This window comes from Anarhichas minor, unplaced genomic scaffold (assembly GCF_050575085.1).
Source record: "Anarhichas minor isolate MPS153535 unplaced genomic scaffold, ASM5057508v1 ptg000136l, whole genome shotgun sequence".
Taxonomy (NCBI): domain Eukaryota; kingdom Metazoa; phylum Chordata; class Actinopteri; order Perciformes; family Anarhichadidae; genus Anarhichas; species Anarhichas minor.
In genome coordinates, this window is record NW_027466582.1 from 8109394 (window position 1) to 8131729 (window position 22336).

At 37.8% G+C, this 22336-nt stretch overlaps 1 protein-coding gene across 1 annotated transcript; it reads left to right on the forward strand.

Moving 5' to 3' along the window:
- Positions 1-4215: 4215 nt before the first annotated feature.
- LOC142941903 (hydroperoxide isomerase ALOXE3-like) lies at positions 4216-16332 on the forward strand. The gene is made up of 14 exons (XM_076084028.1): positions 4216-4362; positions 5867-6071; positions 11573-11654; positions 11780-11879; positions 12032-12155; positions 13300-13472; positions 13620-13763; positions 13867-14070; positions 14734-14820; positions 14984-15150; positions 15271-15392; positions 15520-15620; positions 15860-16030; positions 16153-16332. The coding sequence occupies exons 1-14, from the start codon at positions 4216-4218 to the stop codon at positions 16330-16332; spliced, it is 2007 nt and encodes a 668-aa protein (XP_075940143.1).
- Positions 16333-22336: the final 6004 nt, after the last annotated feature.

Consider the following 22336-nt stretch of genomic DNA (forward strand, 5'->3'; position numbering starts at 1 on the left):
ATAACAAATTACAGTCATTGCTGGCCTTGTCTATGCTAACAGCTGTTGTGCAGTTACATACTACCTGCATGCCCAGGAGGCAAGCACTTTGTGGCGTGTCAAGCAACGCTATCAGCCGTACGGAGCAGACCTTTGAAGGCACGGTTTGCGGCTCTGAGAAAGTCGATGGACATAAAACTGAGGAATTTCCATTTCTTATCTATGTTATGCTTATTTCTATAAAACTATTGTGACATTCACAAATACACTGTAAACGAACCAAAGCATAAATGACACATAATCTAGTAAAACTTTCATTTGTAACTTTTCATTTATTAAGTAAATTTGATGTGTGTCAGAGAGGTAGAACAAGACCTATTGGAAGACTTGTAGCTAAGTTTAAAACAATTTAACTTGAGGATTTAAACGACGATGAAGGAATGAATATACTTCCCACAAAGTTGGACTCTTTGTTTTTGAAAGAGGAAATTAATCGCCAGTATGAGGCATACACAGAGTTTGACCGAATCACAAGAGAAAAATACGTCTCTATGGTCGATTACATTGTTGAGTTTGAACAACGGTACAACAGAATACGTAAGTTCAAGATGGAGCTTCCAGATGCTGCGTTAGCTTTCAAGCTACTAGATACTGCAGGACTTAATGTTAACTACTAGATACTGCAGGACTGAATGTTAACTACTAGATACAGCAGGACTTAATGTTAACTACTAGATACAGCAGGACTTAATGTTAACTACTAGATACAGCAGGACTTAATGTTAACTACTAGATACTGCAGGACTTAATGTTAGATACTAGATACAGCAGGACTTAATGTTAACTACTAGATACAGCAGGACTTAATGTTAACTACTAGATACTGCAGGACTTAATGTTAACTACTAGATACTGCAGGACTTACTGTTAACTACTAGATACTGCAGGACTTAATGTCAACTACTAGATACTGCAGGACTTAATGTTAACTACTAGATACAGCAGGACTTAATGTTAACTACTAGATACTGCAGGACTTACTGTTAACTACTAGATACTGCAGGACTTAATGTTAACTACTAGATACAGCAGGACTTAATGTTAACTACTAGATACAGCAGGACTTAATGTTAGATACTAGATACTGCAGGACTTAATGTTAACTACTAGATACTGCAGGACTTAATGTTAACTACTAGATACTGCAGGACTTACTGTTAACTACTAGATACTGCAGGACTTACTGTTAACTACTAGATACTGCAGGACTTACTGTTAATTACTAGATACTGCAGGACTTACTGTTAACTACTAGATACTGCAGGACTTAATGTTAACTACTAGATACAGCAGGACTTAATGTTAACTACTAGATACTGCAGGACTTAATGTTAACTACTAGATACAGCAGGACTGAATGTTAACTACTAGATACTGCAGGACTGAATGTTAACTACTAGATACTGCAGGACTGAATGTTAACTACTAGATACTGCAGGACTTAATGTTAACTACTAGATACTGCAGGACTGAATGTTAACTACTAGATACTGCAGGACTGAATGTTAACTACTAGATACTGCAGGACTTAATGTTAACTACTAGATACTGCAGGACTTAATGTTAACTACTAGATACTGCAGGACTGAATGTTAACTACTAGATACTGCAGGACTTAATGTTGGTGTAGCGCACTGAAATATGTCATTTGTCAGGGTGTCTATATAAAATCATTTGCTTTAAATATGTGTTTAAGTTCATTCATATTTGTATTACTTCAGTAGGTAATGTTATTAACTACTGAACGGTATGCTTGCTAACTGTAAAGGGAAGAAAGTTGGTGTACTGACCCTTTAGAAGAAAGCGCTGTCGCTTTAAGAGAGTTTAGAGAGAACGTGATGTATGCAGGCTGAAGGAAAAGATGTGCTTGTGCTTAACCGTGGGGTTTGTAAATAAAAGTTGCAAAACGAAGATGGACGTGTTGTTGGACGGTTCATTTTAAGGGTGCAACATTAACTACTAGATACTGCAGGACTGAATGTTAACTACTAGATACTGCAGGACTGAATGTTAACTACTAGATACTGCAGGACTGAATGTTAACTACTAGATACTGCAGGACTTAATGTTAACTACTAGATACAGCAGGACTTAATGTTAACTACTAGATACAGCATGACTGAATGTTAACTACTAGATACAGCATGACTGAATGTTAACTACTAGATACTGCAGGACTGAATGTTAACTACTAGATACTGCAGGACTGAATGTTAACTACTAGATACTGCAGGACTGAATGTTAACTACTAGATACTGCAGGACTGAATGTTAACTACTAGATACTGCAGGACTTAATGTTAACTACTAGATACTGCAGGACTGAATGTTAACTACTAGATACTGCAGGACTGAATGTTAACTACTAGATACTGCAGGACTGAATGTTAACTACTAGATACTGCAGGACTGAATGTTAACTACTAGATACTGCAGGACTTAATGTTAACTACTAGATACTGCAGGACTTAATGTTAACTACTAGATACTGCAGGACTTAATGTTAACTACTAGATACAGCATGACTGAATGTTAACTACTAGATACTGCAGGACTGAATGTTAACTACTAGATACTGCAGGACTTAATGTTAACTACTAGATACTGCAGGACTTAATGTTAACTACTAGATACTGCAGGACTGAATGTTAACTACTAGATACTGCAGGACTGAATGTTAACTACTAGATACTGCAGGACTGAATGTTAACTACTAGATACTGCAGGACTTAATGTTAACTACTAGATACTGCAGGACTTAATGTTAACTACTAGATACAGCATGACTGAATGTTAACTACTAGATACTGCAGGACTGAATGTTAACTACTAGATACTGCAGGACTGAATGTTAACTACTAGATACTGCAGGACTGAATGTTAACTACTAGATACTGCAGGACTGAATGTTAACTACTAGATACAGCAGGACTTACCGATAATTCTCCACAAGAGGCAGCTTATGTGAGCGTGTGAGTATATACTCCGACACCTACAACCAAAGTACATGTATAATCATTTTTTTTAAATAAAGTGTGTAACACAAAAACTGGTTAACTTTACAGATTAATTATGAATTGACCCTTCACTAAACCCCACCCCCCTTGGTTACTGTTGCCTGTCAAAGTGATGTTTTCAACACTCTGGAAATGGAAATAATTGTTCAGAAATATCAGAGAGAAGTAGACAGAAAGGACTACACTGTGCATTTGAGAGCTAACGTTACATTCACAATATAATTTGTTGGCTGAGTGTTGTGAATGAAGAGGAAATTATTATTATTATTATTATACACATCGTGGGAAAAGCTCAGTCACAATGCAAACGTCTACACCCCAAGTACAAACATAGACAGAAACAACACTGTTCATGCACAGCAGGGTAAGTCAATATATTGTTTCTTTTAGCTAAGTTAACATTTAACGTGTAACACCAACACCATGCAACTGTCACAAACCGGGCCGAACGGCCATGACAAAAAAGCGAGACGCATTCAATGAAACGGTTGATTAATTATTTATTAAGTTTAAAGTAATGAAAAAGACGAACATAAACTAACGGTGACATGTGAAATCATTCATTTCAACAGTGTAAGTGAGTGGGTGCGTGTAAAGTGTATATGCAGTGTTGTATAGTGTAAAAACAAACCCTAACCGAAGCCAAAATGGGTGTCTCAGGAAGGAGCCAGCCAAACTGAGGATCCAGAGGGTTTTTATAAAGAGTGCACTGGCACACAGGGCCAGTGTTGCTACTTGCCTCAGGTGTCCCCACTCTGCCTGACGATCCTCTGCCACACCTGCAAGGAAAGCAGCCACACAGGGTCGTCACACAACTTAAAATCACACACTAAAAACACAATCTAATGGCATTTCATCTTTGTGGTGCTACAGTCACATAATACATTTAAATTCAGTTGTCAGAGTCTAACTCATTGCTTTTTAAAAGCTGGAATTTTAAATATTACCAGACAGGATTTGTTCTATAAAGGGCTTTTACTAACCAGTTGGCATGGTTGTCTATCATCATGTACTTAGATGATGAATCAAGGTTTCTAAATGTTTTTATATCAAAATAACTATTTAAGAATTTGCATTTTTGCAGAGAATTGGAGCATTCACTCTGCAATTTAGAGATCTAAATGTGTTTCTTTTTCTAGACAGTTTCCACAGACTGACCATGACTGAGTACAAGCTAGAGGTCACAACAGGTGAAAAGCAAAATGCAGGAACATGGGACCACATATTCATCACCTTATTTGGAACTGAAGGGCAGAGTGAGCGAACTGAGTTGGACAACTTTGGCATCGGCTTTACAACTGGGACAGTAAGTTGAATCCTGTTGAACATCCTCAAATTAGGTCTGGGACAAAGTAATATTTTTCTTCGTGCATACATATATGCTGGGGTAGTATTTCTCTTCATGACTAATTAAAGAAATGTTTACCTTTATGTAATTAATACACTTTAAGTTACTGTGAGGATCATTTTACTGGTTATGCAACCGTCTCAATTTAATACTGATGCCTCTATATGACCTACATAAGTAAATGAGACCATCAGCGAGAAAATTGGCTATTTCTATATAGTTATTGTTTATACTTTTCATTGGTCCCACTGGCACCAAGTCTGTCCAGTCTTGGCAGACATATGTTCTCTTTAGATGCTTGCCTATATCAACATACGTGCTGAACTGAGTTTGTTCAACACAAATCTTTTGGACACAGTTTTATGTGACACTTATACATTTGATCCATACTTTTCTAAATTTAGTAGGTTCAGGTTCACATTTGGTTTTTCATAAGGTGCGCCACACTAATTTATGAGTTGTCAAATTCTTCCTCAAGGTGTGGCCTATCGGACTAGATAGCCTGGAGCTCTACAGGGGGTCGAAGGGATCCTTCCCCGGGCATTGTGTTGCGTTAAACAAGCTCTATTTTGATGCTAATTTATATACTCCGACACCTACAATCAAAGTACATGTATAATCATTTTTTAAAAATCAAGTGTGTAACACAAAAACTGGTTAACTTTACAGATTAATTATGAATTGACCCTTCACTAAACCCCACCCCCCTTGGTTACTGTTGCCTGTCAAAGTGGCGTTTTCAACACTATGGAAATGGAAGTAATTGTTCAGAAATATCAGAGAGAAGTAGACAGAAAGGACTACACTGTGCATTTGAGAGCTAACGTTACATTCACAATGTAATTTGTTGGCTGAGTGTTGTGAATGAAGAGGAAATTATTATTATTATACACATCGTGGGAAAAGCTCACCAGTCCCAATGCAAACGTCTACACCCCAAGTACAAACATAGACAGAAACAACACTGTTCATGCACAGCAGGGTAAGTCAATATTGTTTCTTTTAGCTAAGTTAACATTTAACGTGTAACACCAACACCATGCAACTTAAAATCACACACTAAAAACACAATCTAATGGCATTTCATCTTTGTGGTGCTACAGTCACATAATACATTTAAATTCTGTTCTCAGAGTCTAACTCATTGCTTTTTAAAAGCTGGAATTTTAAATATTACCAGACAGGATTTGTTCTATAAAGGGCTTTTACTAGCCAGTTGGCATGGTTGTCTATCATCATGTACTTAGATGATGATCAAGGTTTCTAAATGTTTTTACATCAAAATAACTATTTAAGAAGACTGTCCGGTCTGTGTGGACGTTTGTACTCCTTAGACACTTACGTATATCATGTTATAGTAAATATTATCAGTTAAATGTGTATTGACAACACTCTAACATACATGTTCAACTGTATTATAATGTATTTGTTTGTTTAAATTCATATTAATGCTTATTTCCAGACAGGGAATTACACCATGAGCACCAATTTGTCTCTGGGGAAACTTCTGCTGGTCAAGGTGGAGAAAGATCCTTCTTTGAACCTCCCAGAAGATGAGTGGTACTTCTGCAAAATAGTGGTGACGACTCCTGAAGGAGAAGCCATTATTTTCCCCTGTTACAGATGGATCTCCAGAGGAGAACTGGTGGAGCTGAGAGGAGGGAGAGGTCTGCTTCAAGTTCCCAAAATATTTGATTAAGAGATACTTTAATATTGAGATTGAGAGTGGGGTTGTTGCCGACTCTGCACACGGTTTACTGGTAAGAGTGAAAGTAATGTCAGGTCAAGCCCACTGATCCAGGCGGCTGTTCAAAGGACAAATCCATTCGACAGATATGGGAGGAGGTCAAGATGTGCAGTCTGCCAAAACTCTAGTCTTTAAAGTTGCAAGTTTAAACCTATGTTTAAGGTTTTAAAAAGCAAATGTTTGTTTTTTGTGACTGTTTATTTTTTAAAGAGAAAGGGGAGTTTGTTTTTTAAAGAGAAAGGGGAGTTTGTTAAGTGCTTAGTCAGAAACAGACTACAACGGAAAGTCAGGACTGCCGAGAAAATCATTGGTGCTAGTCTGCCCTCAAATCAGGACTTATACTCCTCCAGAGTCAGGACACCCTTCACACCCTGAACACAACCTGTTTAAATCTCTCCCTTCTGGGAGGCGTTGATCAAAACACTATACTTGTAGTAATGTAAACAGGATAATCCTAGACAAAGTTAGGTGTTAACAATGTTTTTTGATACCTGTTGAAAATAAATTGGTTTATAAAACCAGGTACAACCAGATTCAAATCAGGATTTATACTCCTGAGTCAGGAAACCCTTCACATCCTGAACACAACCTATTTGAATGTCTCCCTTCTGGGAGGAGCTACAGAACATTGTACGCCAACAACCAGACACAAGAACAGTTCCTACCCCACAGGCTGTCACTCTGATGTACAGTTACTGTCATACACCGTCATCAATCCAGTAACACCAAAATATACACTGCTGCTGTAATAGATTATACAGTTTCTGAAGCACAATTTGCTTTTGAAAATATATACATCTGTCACTATCAATATACATCCTATACACTGTTTATACGGAATATAGTCATCTTTAAATATGCATGCTGTACATAATAGTTCAGTCCATGTATATCTATTTGATATTGTAGCGTGAACGGGTCCTGCCCAACGGAAAGAAGGGCAGGATCGCACCTAACACGGTGATAACTCCGTCAGTAGTCCGAACAACCTTAGGGGATTCGTGTCCCTCTGAGGAGTCGGAAATTTACCTTCGGCCTTTTATCTCACCCCATAGCTGAATCGTTAGGATTTCGGAATTATTGTCTTTCTGAGAGTCTTGTACAGCTACGCCCTACGCCAGGGGTGTCCAAACTTTTTTCAAAGAGGTCCAGATTTGATAATGTGAAAATACCCAAGGGTCAACAGTCCCTGCTGACATTATTTTAAACAATACAAGTAGCCTATACATACATTGTTATTTAATCATTTTATTTTCAATGACAGCAAATAGCAATGTAACAAAATGTAAGCATTCATGTGTGAACACATCTCAACAACTATTCTGCCTTTCTTTCACATCTTGAAAGTCCGATAACACAAAGAACAAGCCATCTAAAAGCTAATTACATAGAAACCGATCAATATTCTCACCTCAAGACAATCTTAAATATGACTTAGTGAGGGTAATGGAAAGTTGTTTAACATTTAAGTTCAACACACATGAAACAGGCTAAAGAAACAAATCAAGTTGTCTCTTAGTATCTGATGATAGCTCTTCAGTGTTACGAGCCAGGCAAACATTAGCAAACTCTGTCTTCTTCTCGGGGCAAATGTTTTCTGCTATTTTCACAACAGTCTTTGATAAACTCACCTTCCGTAAAAGGTTTGTCATGTTTAGCAGTTACCATGGCCACTTCGTAGCTTACTTTGATGATGTTTTCATGTGAAAAGGACCGCTGCTGTGTGGCCACGTTATCTTGGAGTTGCTTCGCACGGTCGCTCTCTGATAGCTTGTTGTAGCATTAGCATGTTTGGTCTCGTAGTGTCTCTTTACATTATGTTCCTTAAACAAGGCAACAGTCTCATGACAAATTAGGCAGACACAGTTGTTTCGGTTTTCGGTGAAAAAAATATTGCGATCTCAACCTCCCCTGGCGGGCCATAAATAATGCATTTTAAGACAGAAGGTGCGGGCCATATAAAATCTGACCTCGGGCCGTGATTGGCCCGCGGGCCGGACTTTGAACATGCCTGCCCGAGGCGCTCTCAGTAGGATGTAACACTAACACCCAGTATGAATAGTTACATAGATCGTCTATACTTTACTATTGCCTACTTTAGTTCTCTCACCATTTTTGACTAACACTGGCAAGTCATCACCCAGGGAACTTACCTGAAGCTCCTCTGGTAGAGTCAGTCGTCACTTATATATCACAAGTTTCCGGGACAGGGGAAGAGGGGTAACTTAATCTAAAAAAACAGAGTCTTCAGTTTGAGTCCCAGACACTTACAAATGGTAAGGCTGTGGATTTATTACAGTTTTCTCAAAACAGTTACATTAAACAATTTCAACTCAATGAAAGTCTAAGTGGTGCAAAAGATATCAGTCACTGTAAGCTGTCTTCTGATAGCAGAAATGTCTCACAGGGTCTTCTATAAAATAAGAGTAGTCCAGTCTCTACAACTGGAGAAGAAGCTCTTTCTCTGAGTTCTACTGCTGCCTTTTATGCTCGTCTGAGGCTGGCACCTCAAAATCATGCATCACTCACACATGAGTCCTGCTGTTTCTGGATCAACAACAGGATGTTTAAACGGTTTGATCCTGTTTGAACAGGATGAATTATATAAGGCTTGAGAGACTTTCTTACATAATAACTTATAAAAAGTGTAAAAAAGTTATATGTTGTAATGGTTATACTTTTATGCTTTCATATTTTTCTACAATCTCTTAACAGTAGGTATGTATGTGCACAATTTGTTTTGTTTACGATTTACAGAACACTTGACTTGTAAATACACGTTTTATTTCTTATTATCTGTCCAGCTTTGTTGTCCATGTCCCTTATTTATATTCCTGTGCAAGTAGTAGTAGTAGTAGTAGTATAGAATGTCAGTAGTAGGACCATAACGCATGGTTTAGTTCAGCTGCTCATGACCCTCTACACAGCTACACGTATATCAGCTGAAAACAAGAAACAACATTTTTAATTGACAGTTACAACACCTCTTATGTCAACACACAGTGAGGGAGGTAAGAAGGTTGAAGTCAGGGTGGAGGAGCTTATAAGAGCCAACAAGCAGGAACACAGTTCACAGAACAGCTTCAATCTGAAGGTATGGGTAGGAACTTTCCTTATCTTTCCTCATGGTATAAAAGTAGATTATCTACACTTGTAGTAATGTAAACAGGATAATCCTAGACAAAGTTAAGTGTTAAAAATGTTTTTTGATACCTGTTGACAAAAGAAATTGAGTTTAGAAAAACTATCAAAAGCTTTTGGTAAATGAATTATTTACAAATATAAAAAGGTTTTGAACAAGTGGTATCAAAACATACATATACAGTGTCATTAATGCATTTTTGCAGAGAATTGGAGCATTCACTCTGCAATTTAGAGATCTAAATGTGTTTCTTTTTCTAGACAGTTTCCACAGACTGACCATGACTGAGTACAAGCTAGAGGTCACAACAGGTGACAAGCACAATGCAGGAACATGGGACCAGATATTCATCACCTTATTTGGAACTGAAGGGCAGAGTGAGCGAACTGAGTTGGCCAACATTGGCATCGGCTTTACAACTGGGAAAGTAAGTTGAATCCTGTTGAACATCCTCAAATTAGGTCTGGAACAAAGTAATGTTTTTGTTCGTGCATACATATATGCTGGGGTAGTATTTCTCTTCATGACTAATTAAAGAAATGTTTACCCTTATGTAATTAATACACTTTAAGTTACTGTGAGGATCATTTTACTGGTTATGCAACCATCTCAATTTAATACTGATGCCTCTATATGACCTACATAAGTAAATGAGACCATCAGCGAGAAAATTGGCTATTTCTATATAGTTATTGTTTATACTTTTCATTGGTCCCACTGGCACCAAGTCTGTCCAGTCTTGGCAGACATATGTTCTCTTTAGATGCTTGCCTATATCAACATACGTGCTGAACTGAGTTTGTTCAGCACAAATCTTTTGGACAGTTTTATGTGACACTTATACATTTGATCCATACTTTTCTAAATTTAGTATATTAAATGTACGGACGAGTTCAGGTTCACATTTGGTTTTTTATAAGGTGCGCCACACTAATTTATGAGTTGTCAAATTCTTCCTCAAGGTGTGGCCTATCGGACTAGATAGCCTGGAGCTCTGCAGGGGGTCCAAGGGATCCTTCCCCGGGCATTGTGTTGCGTTAAACAAGCTCTATTTTGATGCTTATTTATATACTCCGACACCTACAATCAAAGTGCATGTATAATCAGTTTTTAAAAATCAAGTGTGTAACACAAAACCTGGTTAACTTTACAGATTAATTATGAATTGACCCTTCACTAAACCCCACCCCCCTTGGTTACTGTTGCCTGTCAAAGTGACGTTTTCAACACTATGGAAATGGAAATAATTGTTCAGAGAGAAGTAGACAGAAAGGACTACACTGTGCATTTGAGAGCTAACGTTACATTCACAATATAATTTGTTGGCTGAGTGTTGTGAATGAAGAGGAAATTATTATTATTATACACATCGAGGGAAAAGCTCACCAGTCACAATGCAAACGTCTACACCCCAAGTACAAACATAGACAGAAACAACACTTCATGCACAGCATGAATATATTGTTTCTTTTAGCTAAGTTAACATTTAACGTGTAACACCAACACCATGCAACTTAAAATCACACACTAAAAACACAATCTAATGGCATTTCATCTTTGTGGTGCTACAGTCACATAATACATTTAAATTCAGTTGTCAGAGTCTAACTCATTGCTTTTTAAAAGCTGGAATTTTAAATATTACCAGACAGGATTTGTTCTATAAAGGGCTTTTACCAGCCAGTTGGCATGGTTGTCTATCATCATGTACTTAGATGATGATCAAGGTTTCTAAATGTTTTGTTAATATCAATATAACTATTTAAGAAGACTGTCCGGTCTGTGTGGACGTTTGTACTCCTTAGACACTTACGTATATCATGTTATATTAAATATTATCAGTTAAATGTGTATTGACAACACTCTAACATACATGTTAAACTGTATTATAATGTATTTGTTTGTTTAAATTCATATTAATGCTTATTTCCAGACAGGGAATTACACCATGAGCACCAATTTGTCTCTGGGGAAACTTCTGCTGGTCAAGGTGGAGAAAGATCCTTCTTTGATCCTCCCAGAAGATGAGTGGTACTTCTCCAAAATAGTGGTGACGACTCCTGAAGGAGAAGCCATTCTTTTCCCCTGTTACAGATGGATCTCCGGAGGAGAACTGGTGGAGCTGAGAGGAGGGAGAGGTCTGCTTCAAGTTCCCAAAATATTTGATTAAAGATACTTGAGATTTATAGATATCACTACTTTTCACACGTTTGTTTTGTTGAGTTTGTCAATTTTGTCTTTTAAAACTTTACTGATGTTATGTTATTTTCATGCCTCAGCCTTGAAGGCTTTTGAGGAGGACCATCCCATGTTGATTGACCATCGCAAACAGGAGCTGATACTCAAGAAGAGCTTTTACCAGTAAGCTTTTATGTGTGCAGTACAGTATGTACCAGGAGCTGCTGTTATGGTCTCAGAAGTTCATCTGGAGAAAATTATACGTGCCTTTTGCTAACTTTGTTTTTTTTTGTGGGTTTGTTTTTCAGATGGAAACGTTTGGCTGAAGGATTAAACCACATCAGCCACTTCATTAATGCGTCTGAGCTCCCAGCTGAAATCCGCTTCTCTAAGTCCAAATCAAACCAAATAGAGAATATGAGCAGGGAAACGTAGGTCTACAAAGTATAAAATGGACACAACCAGGCTCGATTATAGTCACATTTTCTATGTTTTGAGACAAAAAGTAAATTTGAAACAATAATATCAGTATAATGTTTAATCATGTATTCTGGATACCTTTCTTTTTTACTTACTTCAGTGGTAGTGAACTGATGCGCAAGGGGCTGCTTGGATCTCATGAACAATGGGAAAGCATTGAAGACATGAAAAAAATCTTCACGTGGAAAAAGACAACTATGTCAGGTAGATTGTTTTTCCCCATTATCCACATCTGCAGCGCAACTCACAACAATAATGTCATTGTCATCATTTCATAAGAACTGAATATGAGCATTTGGCAGACACTATCATCAGTTCCAATGTAACAACAGTTCTTTCTACAACACTGCTTGATACTAATACAATATGTATGAAAGCACTTTAAGAAAAGTTGATACACGGCACTAATATATCTGTAATCCATCTAAAATGTAAAATCATCCCAAAATGTAAACCCAAGGAACACTTCTAACTAGAAAGGTGCACTCAGCAGAGTGTAGATATCAGCTAGGTGTGTCTAAACAACTGAATACAACCCATAATTGGCTATCCCCCCCCATTTAGACACGTAAACACACTTCATTCAATCTCGATAACGAGTGTAGTGTACCAGGCAATCTGCTCAAAGTCGTCATATGCAATGCTGTTTGACTGCGTAGCAGCAGCTGAGTGGCGCCGATGTACTCAGCTGTGTGTGTACTATAGTACCGTTAGCTGTTAGCCAAACTGCCTATAGGCTGTGTAATCACCAGCAGCCCTTCCTGGGGTACTACGTGTAGTAGTAAGTGAGGAGTCAGCAAGCAGTCAATGGTAATATAAAACAGGCAAAAAAAGGTGTTTTAAGAAAGCATGAGTCACCACTGCCACAACTGGGCACCCAAAACATAATGCTGTTTCCAGCAGTAGAATGTGAGATTAGGTCACACACGTGCACACACCCACACGCATAGATAATAATATAATAATTTCCTAAAATATGTATTTGGTATAACATTTATTGTATAGTTATGATTATGAACTTACTTTGAAATATGGTCTAATAAAAAAGGTTCAATAATTTAAAGAAACAACAGAAGCCCTGTGTGATAGCACCATTCCAACATCTATTGTCAGTTTTGAATGAAATTCTACTGTATCTTAAATATCAATGACATAATGTTCTCCATTAAAATTAGTTAACAATTAGATAGATTGGATGTTGTTCCTGTAAAACAATTCATTTTTTACAAAGTAAAAATCTCTCAGGAACAAACCAGCAATGACTATGATCAACATGTACTTCAAAAAAGTTAGACATCAGATAGATATTTAGATATTATATTAAATATCATATTTGCAATTCTTCCAGAGTATGTTTCAGAACACTGGAAGGAAGATGAGTTTTTTGGATTCCAGTTTCTGAACGGACTCAATCCCAATGTGATCAAGCGCTGCTCAGAGCTTCCCCCAAACTTTCCAGTCACAGAGGAGATGGTGAAGCCGTTCCTGAAAAAAGGAAGCTCTCTGCAGAAGGAGCTGAAGGTATGAAAGCAGAGTGGCTTTACTTTGGAGATAATCTTTGCTTTTGGAGACGATATTTGTGTTTCATCCCAATATCACATCTCTTGGATCTGTGAAACCTATTGATGTCTTAAACACTTCTTCCCTCTGTCTTTCGTTCCCATACAGAAAGGCAATATATTCCTCTCTGACCAGAAGAAGTTGGAAGGAATACCCACTAGAGCCTATAATGGTGAACCTCTGCACGTGACTCCTGGTCTCTGTTTGCTCTACGTGAACCCAGAAAACAAACTGATGCCCATTGCAATACAGGTCTTGTCACATGATCATATTACATTCCACAGTACATTACTATGTTTCCAAAAGTCCAGTTGCACTATTTTAACTAAATATGTTTTTTTAAATCAAATTCCAGTTGCATCAACAACCTTCTGAGCTGAACCCCATCTTCCTGCCCAGTGACCTGGAAACTGACTGGCTGCTTGCCAAGATGTTTATTAAAAATGCTGATTCCATTGATCATCAAGCAGTCCAACACCTCTTGAAGACTCACTATCTGGCAGAGGCCTATAATGTCGCCGCTCTCCGCAGCTTCTCTGTGATTCATCCCCTCTATAAGGTGCTGGTGTACTTCTTTTATTTATTCCCTTGATCTGAAATTATGATCTGACTTTTTGTTGATGAAGTATTTTAAGATATGGTCAATGACAAATCTGCAAATTTCTTGCCAGAATTTCTTGGTGTGAAAAGAAAAATGCCAAAATATGTATATCTGAATATTCATCACAGAAAGAGCAGTCTGTGTTTGTGTCTTTTTAGAATATATGCATGTAGTGATTGGTAGGGTAATAATCATGAATAATTATGAAAGACACTTCCTTAAACGTATAAACTGAGTATAAACACCCTATCCTTCCAATATATTACATTAACAAAACCATTCCAATATGCCATGACATATGAAAGTATAGCCATAGTCTTGTATGGAAAAGACAGCACATTGAAAGGCACATCAAACAGAGACGCTTTTCCTGAGTAAATCAATTGTGTTTGTCTTTCTAGTAAGCGACGGTCTTAATAGTGCAGACCAAGATATGTTTGGGAGTCCAGCCCCACCATTTTATTTAGATAACTGTAATGTTCTATCCAAAATAAGATTTGAAATGAGAATGTTAGCTTACGGATTACTTTGGTGATCAACACAAACAAGATGTGCTGCCTGTTGTTTACTCAAATAAGCATTGTAACATGACTTTTAAAATATTTCCCTTTGTCTGATCAGCTGCTGTTGCCACACTTCCGGTTCACTCTGCACATAAGCATTAGAGGCCGCGCAAATCTTTTTGGACCTGACGGGTCTATCAGTAAAGTACGGCTCTGTAAAATACATATTTCTGAATATTCCAACTACTCCAATTAGATTGCACCATTGCAAGACATATTTTTAGCCTTTGATTTTTTAACAATGCATAATTATTTTATTTCAAGAAATGTGTCTCATGGTAACTATTTGTGCATTACTGATTTATTAGAGTTCACTTGGATATGACGGACAGATGGTGCTCATGGCAAAGGCTCTCTCTGAAATGACCTACAGCTCCCTCTGTCTGCCAGAGAACATCACTGCACGAGGACTGGAATCCATCCCCAACTTCTACTACAGAGATGATGGCCTGAAGCTGTGGAACATCATCAACAGGTTATCTTTCAATAAATATCACATATGTCCAGACCGATTTATTCTACAAGCAACAGCTGAGAGTCTTTCAGTCTTGTTCACATACAAACATTTGAAATCTAATTATTTTGTGTTCACTAGGTTTGTGAAGGCAGTAGTGGAGTACTACTATCCCTCAGACAGTGAAGTACGTAAAGACACTGAGCTGCAGGAATGGATCAGTGAGATATTCACACATGGCTTCTTAGGAAACACAGCCTCAGGTATTTAACCCATGCTGTGACGTCATTTGTAAACACAAGATATATTAAAATCTTAATAGTAGCCTTTAATATTTAACGAAGATAAGGATTGCCAATAATTAACTCACAGTAATTGTGCTACCAACAGGGTTTCCAGCAAGCTTTCAAACTGTCGAGGAGGTGATCAAATTCATCACCATGCTGATCTTCACAGTGACGGGTCAACATGCTGCTGTAAACAATGGACAGGTAATTAGTTGGGACAATGGAATATGTATTGATGTTTGATCAAGTGTAAGTTTGTTTTAACAATTCAAATGTATGAACATTTGGCAGGTCTGCAATCTGTTTATTATTCATTCCATTTCTTTCTTTCTTCCCAATGTAGATTTACATAATAATTTATGTAATGTTTGACATTAAAATAAGTTTACAGAATTTGTTTTCCATCGAAGTTGTTACATATTGAAATTTCTCTCATAACTTAGTACGACTACTACGGCTGGGCGCCAAGTCAGTCACTCCTGCTGGTCAAACCTCCTCCAACCACTAAGGGGCAGTCAAGCATGAAGACTATTTTGGATACCCTCCCAGATGTTGAGCAGACAGTCATCTTTTCAGCACTGGTTTGGCTACTTTCAGAGAAGTTCACTGACGAGGTAGGTTTGGTGATGATAAACATTCATTATAGCTCGTCCACATTTGAAGTGTTTAAAATAAATCGCACCAGGCACAATACTGTGTCAATCTGATTTACTGTTTGATTTTGTGCTTTTGGCAGGTTCTCATGGGTTCATACCCCGATGAACGATTCCAAGAGCCTGCTCTAAAGCAGATGATGAAGAAATTCCAAGCAGAGTTGTCCAAACTCAGTGAAGCAATTTCAACAAGAAACTTGCAGCTTGACATACCCTACATATACATGCAGCCTTCTGAGATCGAGAACAGTATTGCTATTTAGCTCAGCCTGATAAGCCTTTTTTATCTCTCTGTATTAGGCAACAATATCAATACCTTTTTAACACCTGTCTTGCATGCTGGGTTGTGGGTTAAACTCTGGAAGACTATACTCTAGGCTGTATCATGTTTAGTCAGTCTATGATAGGGTACCTGTATCTTGAATCATGTTTTACATAGACATATGTTGAGGAATACCCTAAATGAGCAGGTTTGGAAGTACATGTTTCAGCTTGGACTCATGATATGCATCAAAGAGGCCAAAGTCCAAAACAGCAAATATCTGCTGAGCGGTGATAACACATTGTGATGATTCTCTGAAGAAATCTGTAAAAGGTATGGATCTAAACCATCCCGGCCAGCTAATTTCCTGATGTATATCTTTTTTAGACCATCCTGTTTATTCATTAAAAGGTGTAAAGTTAAACTTAAAAGGTAACTTTTCTTGAGAGTCAGAAGAATTTTTAAGACGAGGAATCAGACACACTTTTTCCCAGTCACATCAATAAAGAATGTGTAAAAATGCTTGCTCACAAAAAGATAAAAAAATGTTCGTGCTCATAATACTTCATTTTAGCTTGATTTAAGGTTCTCACCGCAGCAATTACATAGTGATTGCTGACATCATTTGCAAATACAACAGAGGCTTTATATTTGTGTGGAGCAATAGTTTAAAAAAAAGTCAAGGAGCGTTGACTTTTTTTGGGATGTTTACGATAGGACCGTGTCGGTGATTGTAATTTGTGTTAGATGTACAGAGTCACAAAAACGTGTAAAAGGATCAGAGACAGGAGCCAACCAATCCCAATTTAGGTCTCCTTTAAAAAAATACAGCTCATTGTAATTCACTGTAGACTAAAGATTGTTAACAGTGAACACAATGTATCTTTTGGTGCAGAAGGAAGTCTCTCGCATCCCACAATTGTCATAATGCTACACTGTAATGAATTGCTGGAAGGGGGGTGAATTTTGACTATAAGAGTAATCTGTGAAAAGTAATACATTGGATTTGTTTAGATTTGTTGAACTTGTTTAATGTTGGCTTGTGCTTATTAAAACACTTCCCGCTGGGTTGCAACTTCAATTCGCCGTCTCTTCTCGTCATTTTGCCACAACAATTTTCAACGGCATCTTACAGTATTTCATAATAACTGTAACATACAGTTAAATGTTCATCCCTCGCATGTAAATTAATAGTGAATTCTGTCAATTAACAATAACAGCATACTACTGTAATTCATCAGCATAATACAGTATTTTCTGTGAAGTGGTGGAAATACGCTTCACTATACAAGTTCAGTGAATCACAATCCATCTACATCGTACTGTCTATTTTAGGTTAATGTCCCTGTAATGACGATAGAATATTTTTTATTATTCAAACTGTTCATTGCCTAAAAATCGTTTTTGAGTGACAAGACGTGACCGACTGCTCCTGAACGTGACTTTGGAGCACAGCTTCAGTTCATCCTTCTGAGCACAGCCATGTGGAGATCAACCGAGGAGCCGAGGTAACTTAAGCTTATCACCCGAAATTCAAAGTCTCCAGTATTGTTTTGTCTTCATGGTTATTGAACTGTTAACATGTAAGTGTCAGGATCCCTGTCTGACCCATTGTGTGTTAACCTCTGTTTTCCCCCAATCTCCTCTCCTCATGTGTCTGTCATTCCCCTGTTTGTTTTGTTATGCCATGTGATTGGTGTTGTTTTCTCGGGCCTGCCTCCAGACACCTCCCATTGCCACAGCCCTGATGGATGCACAGCTGCGGACAATCTGGCTCGTTACCCGGCAGCATATCAACCCTGGTCTTGCAGGCCTGGGTTGTCAGTCCGTATTGTCTTCTGCCTCGGTAGCCTCTGCCGCTGTTCCGTAAGTTGAACCACCATTGTCTATTCCCGGACTAACCTCTCTGCTACGGGTGTAGAGTACTGGTCGATCTGCGTACTCTCCGGTGTCGAGCCACGGGACTCACACCGTCGAGCTGTCTGCCCTCCGGTGTCGGACCACGCGCTCCACACCTTCCTGACCTCTTACTCCGGCTAAATAAAAACTGTTACACCGGACTCTGTCTCCTGTGCTCTTGTGTTGGGAAAAAATCTAAATGACTAATTAGTATGCGTTTAATAATTAGTGAATGTTATACATTTAACATAGGCTCATGTCCTCTGTAGTGTTTAAGGCCTGTGTCCTTGTGTGAACTTTCACTGACACATTTCTCAGCAAATGTTTAGTCTATTAAGAAGCAGTTGATTGCCGAAAGAACACTTCAGCTGTTTGTCCTGAATAAGAATGATAATAAACTTGTAGAAAGCGTCAATGCTTACGCAGGGCTGATTTGCGACCATGATTTACGAGAAAGTGACCTTTGTACTAGAACGAATTGTTAAAGTATCCAGATATGTAGACGCCTCTATGAAACGCAAAATGTGTATGTGTTACCCTGTGCCAGCCCACTGCATGTTGTTTACTTAGTATAAATATCAGAGACTCGGAGACAGATCTTCGAGCGGTCTTGATGTACATTCTGTATGTGAATCAACCCTCTCTCCTTCTTCGCAAAGAATAAATGTCCAATGATTTTTACACCAGTCTCGCGTGAATTTTTCTAACATCTTGCTATTGGGTCCTACCCGTGAACTCCCGTGACAGTAAGTCGCTTTGGATAAAATCGTCTGCTAAATGACTGTAATGTAATGTAACATCTCAGATAACGTTTCACTCGGTCTGTTTCATTATATTAGGTTGCTAATATTGTTGAAGCTAGCTCTGTGACATTGGGTAACATAAGTAAAGTTAATCACCAATTACAGTGTTAAGATGAACCGTTAGTAACTTGTGTTTACTTGTGCTATTATTGAGCAGATCAAACTCATTTTAGTGTTGAACGTTAGTTCATTGTGGTCCATTGTCTTAGCTTCATTTCTTCACCTAACGTAATCAGCTCATCACATAGGCAAGTCTGTTCATTTAAACTGTATGGTATTGTTATATTAGCTTTTTTCAAAGACTTGCACTGATATGTTAACACATGTGAGGCACATGCGAACCCACAGTTGCACAACCAAAGCTTCTTTTAAGTGTGTTTATCCTGGATGTCATAGAACTTTGCAGAAGTTCAGAACATTGAGTTTCAACTTTTTTTATTTTGTTTGTTTACAGTCACTCGTCATTGGAGATTGAGGATACCAGCCAGACGCTGCAGTCAAGTCCTCTTTTAAGGTGTTCTCTCTCTTTATTGTTTTCATTCATGTGTGAGTTCATGCAGTTCAAATTAACTATAAATGTGTATAAGACTTGTTAACAAGCTCTAGGCTGTATCATGTTAAGTCAGCCTATGATAGGGTACCTGTATCTTTTGTGTGAATTATGTTTTACATAGACATATGTTGAGGAATACCTTAAATGAGCAGTTTAGGAAGTACATGTTTCAGCTTGGACTCATGCTATGCATCAAAGAGTCCAAAACAGCAAATATCTGCTTAGCGGTGATGACACATTGTGATGATTCTCTGAAGAAATCTGTAAAAGGTAATTTCTTGATGTATATCATTTTTAGACCATCCTGTTTATTCATTAAAAGGTGTAAAGTTAAACTTAAAAGGCAACTTTTCTTGAGAGTCGGAATTTTAAAGGCCAGGAATCAGACACACTCAGTCACATAAATAAAGAATGTGTAGAAATGCTTGCTCACAAAAAGAATAAAAGATTTTCGTGCTCATAATACATGATTTTAGCTTGATTTAAGGTTCTCACCGCAGCAATTACAGTGATTGCTGACATAATTTGCAAATACAACAGAGGCTTTATATTTGTGTGGAGCAATAGTTAAAAAAAAAGTCAAGGAGCGTTGACTTTTTTTGGGATGTTTACGATAGGACCGTGTCGGTGACTGTAATTTGTGTTAGATGTACAGAGTCACAAAAACGTGTAAAAGGATCAGAGACAGGAGCCAACCAATCCCAATTTAGGTCTCCTGTAAAATAAATACAGCTCATTGTAATTCACTGTAGACTAAAGATTGTTAACAGTGAACACAATGTATCTTTTGGTGCAGAAGGAAGTCTCTCGCATCCCACAATTGTCATAATGCTACACTGTAATGAATTGCTGGAAGGGGGGTGAATTTTGACTATAAGAGTAATCTGTGAAAAGTAATACATTGGATTTGTTTAGATTTGTTGAACTTGTTTAATGTTGGCTTGTGCTTATTAAATCCTAAAGTTTAATTTTTTTAAACTTAGCTACAAGTCTTCCAATAGGTCTTGTTCTATCTCTCTCTCAGACACACATCAAATTGACTTTATAAATGAAAAGTTACAAATCAAAGTTTTACTAGATTATGGGTCAAGATATGTGGTCAACACATCTCTCACTCGTTTCCCCTCGGTTTCATTGTCGTCTGTTCTCACTAGCAGCTCTGCCGGTGGCTGAAGTCCCTCTCGCACTGGGGATCAGCATTCATGCTTTGGTTTGTTTACAGTGTATTTGTGAACGTCACAATAGTTTTATAGAAATAAGCATAACCATAGATAAGAAATGGAAATTCCTCGGTTTTATGTCCATCGAACTGCACAACAGCTGTTAGCATAGACAATAAGGCCAGCAATGCCTGTAATTTGTTATCCAATATTGAATTAACCACTGGTAGCTGCTCTGTGAACGGCGATACAATCATTTTTTCTAGCAATGTCACCACAGACACCCAATTCGTAACACTGCAAATATAGAAATATTGCAATACTTTCATTAGTGGGCCATAGGCTCAGTCACCATTGTGTTACCTCATTCTGCAATAGATTGTGACTTAACTGACATTTAATTAATGTCCATTAAAATCATCAAGATTGCCACTTTGTTAAAGCGTGATTCATACTCGCTGTAGAAAAGCTGGCGCAAGATGCGTGTGCCAGAAAATGACGTAATCACTGCTGAGCGTCAAATCAAATTGTTTACAGTATATTTAACCATTTCTTTATAATGCATTTAATTCAAATTTTCCTCCCTGGTGAAGGTTATCAGAAAAGGAGAGCAGCAAACTGAAAAAAACAAGTAGAGTGAAAACACCTTTCCTTTATCTAATTCCCATCTTGTAATACATTCTTAAATGTTTTTTTCATCTTAGAGGTTCATACATGTAACTAATACCTTTTTATATTATATGTTCTTATCTTATCTGCTCTTGTCATGTATGATCTTCGCCTTTGGTTTAAAAAAAACGGTCAGTGCAATAACTCTTCATAGATACATGTCACATCTTCATTTAACAATCACTGAATGAAAACAAGGAGTATCGACAGTCAGTCTTGGAACCCATCGGCTATCGGTCTGACGAAAGATAAACCTCGGGGCAAAGGGGGGCTGCTCATTGTTTACAGTCCGATTAGCACTTTTAGATTCAAGACTGGAGTTTGACTTGAAAGATTGAAACGATTGTTTACAAGCTGATTTTAAACAAAGAAAAAGCGAAATCATCGTCAGACAAAAGCCGGTGGGTTCAGAGATTGCATCTCGGTCAATGCGTTCCGCCTCTTTTGCTCTCCACACAGACTGTTTACCTGCATTCAACTAAAGTCTGCTTGAATGTGATTTGTCAATAATATTCCAGAACGCTTTTGTTCCCACACATTCTACATGTGAATGCAGAGTTGTTGTGTAGATTTACTTCAGACGGTCATATTAATATGGATGGCTATAACATCTTCCGCACTGATCTCCATGATAAAAGGTGGAGTTGCGATCTATGAAAACCTATCGTAAACATCCCAATAAAACGCTCCTTGACTTTTAAAAAAAAATAATACTCCACACAAATATAAAGCCGCTGCTGTATTTGCAAATTACGTCAGCAATCACTATGTAATTGCTGCGGTGAGAACCTTAAATCAAGCTAAAATCATGTATTATGAGCACGAAAATCTTTTATTCTTTTTGTGAGCAAGCATTTTTACACATTCTTTATTTATGTGACTGAGTGTGTCTGATTCCTGGCCTTTAAAATTCATCCGACT

Bases quoted from the DNA above. Each gene is read 5' to 3' on its own strand.
- LOC142941903 (XM_076084028.1), top strand. From the start codon at position 4,216: ATGACTGAGTACAAGCTAGAGGTCACAACAGGTGAAAAGCAAAATGCA. The intron at 14,071-14,733 runs GTGCTGGTGTAC...TTGTCTGATCAG, and splicing joins TGATTCATCCCCTCTATAAG to CTGCTGTTGCCACACTTCCG. The intron at 15,393-15,519 runs GTATTTAACCCA...TGCTACCAACAG, and splicing joins CTTAGGAAACACAGCCTCAG to GGTTTCCAGCAAGCTTTCAA.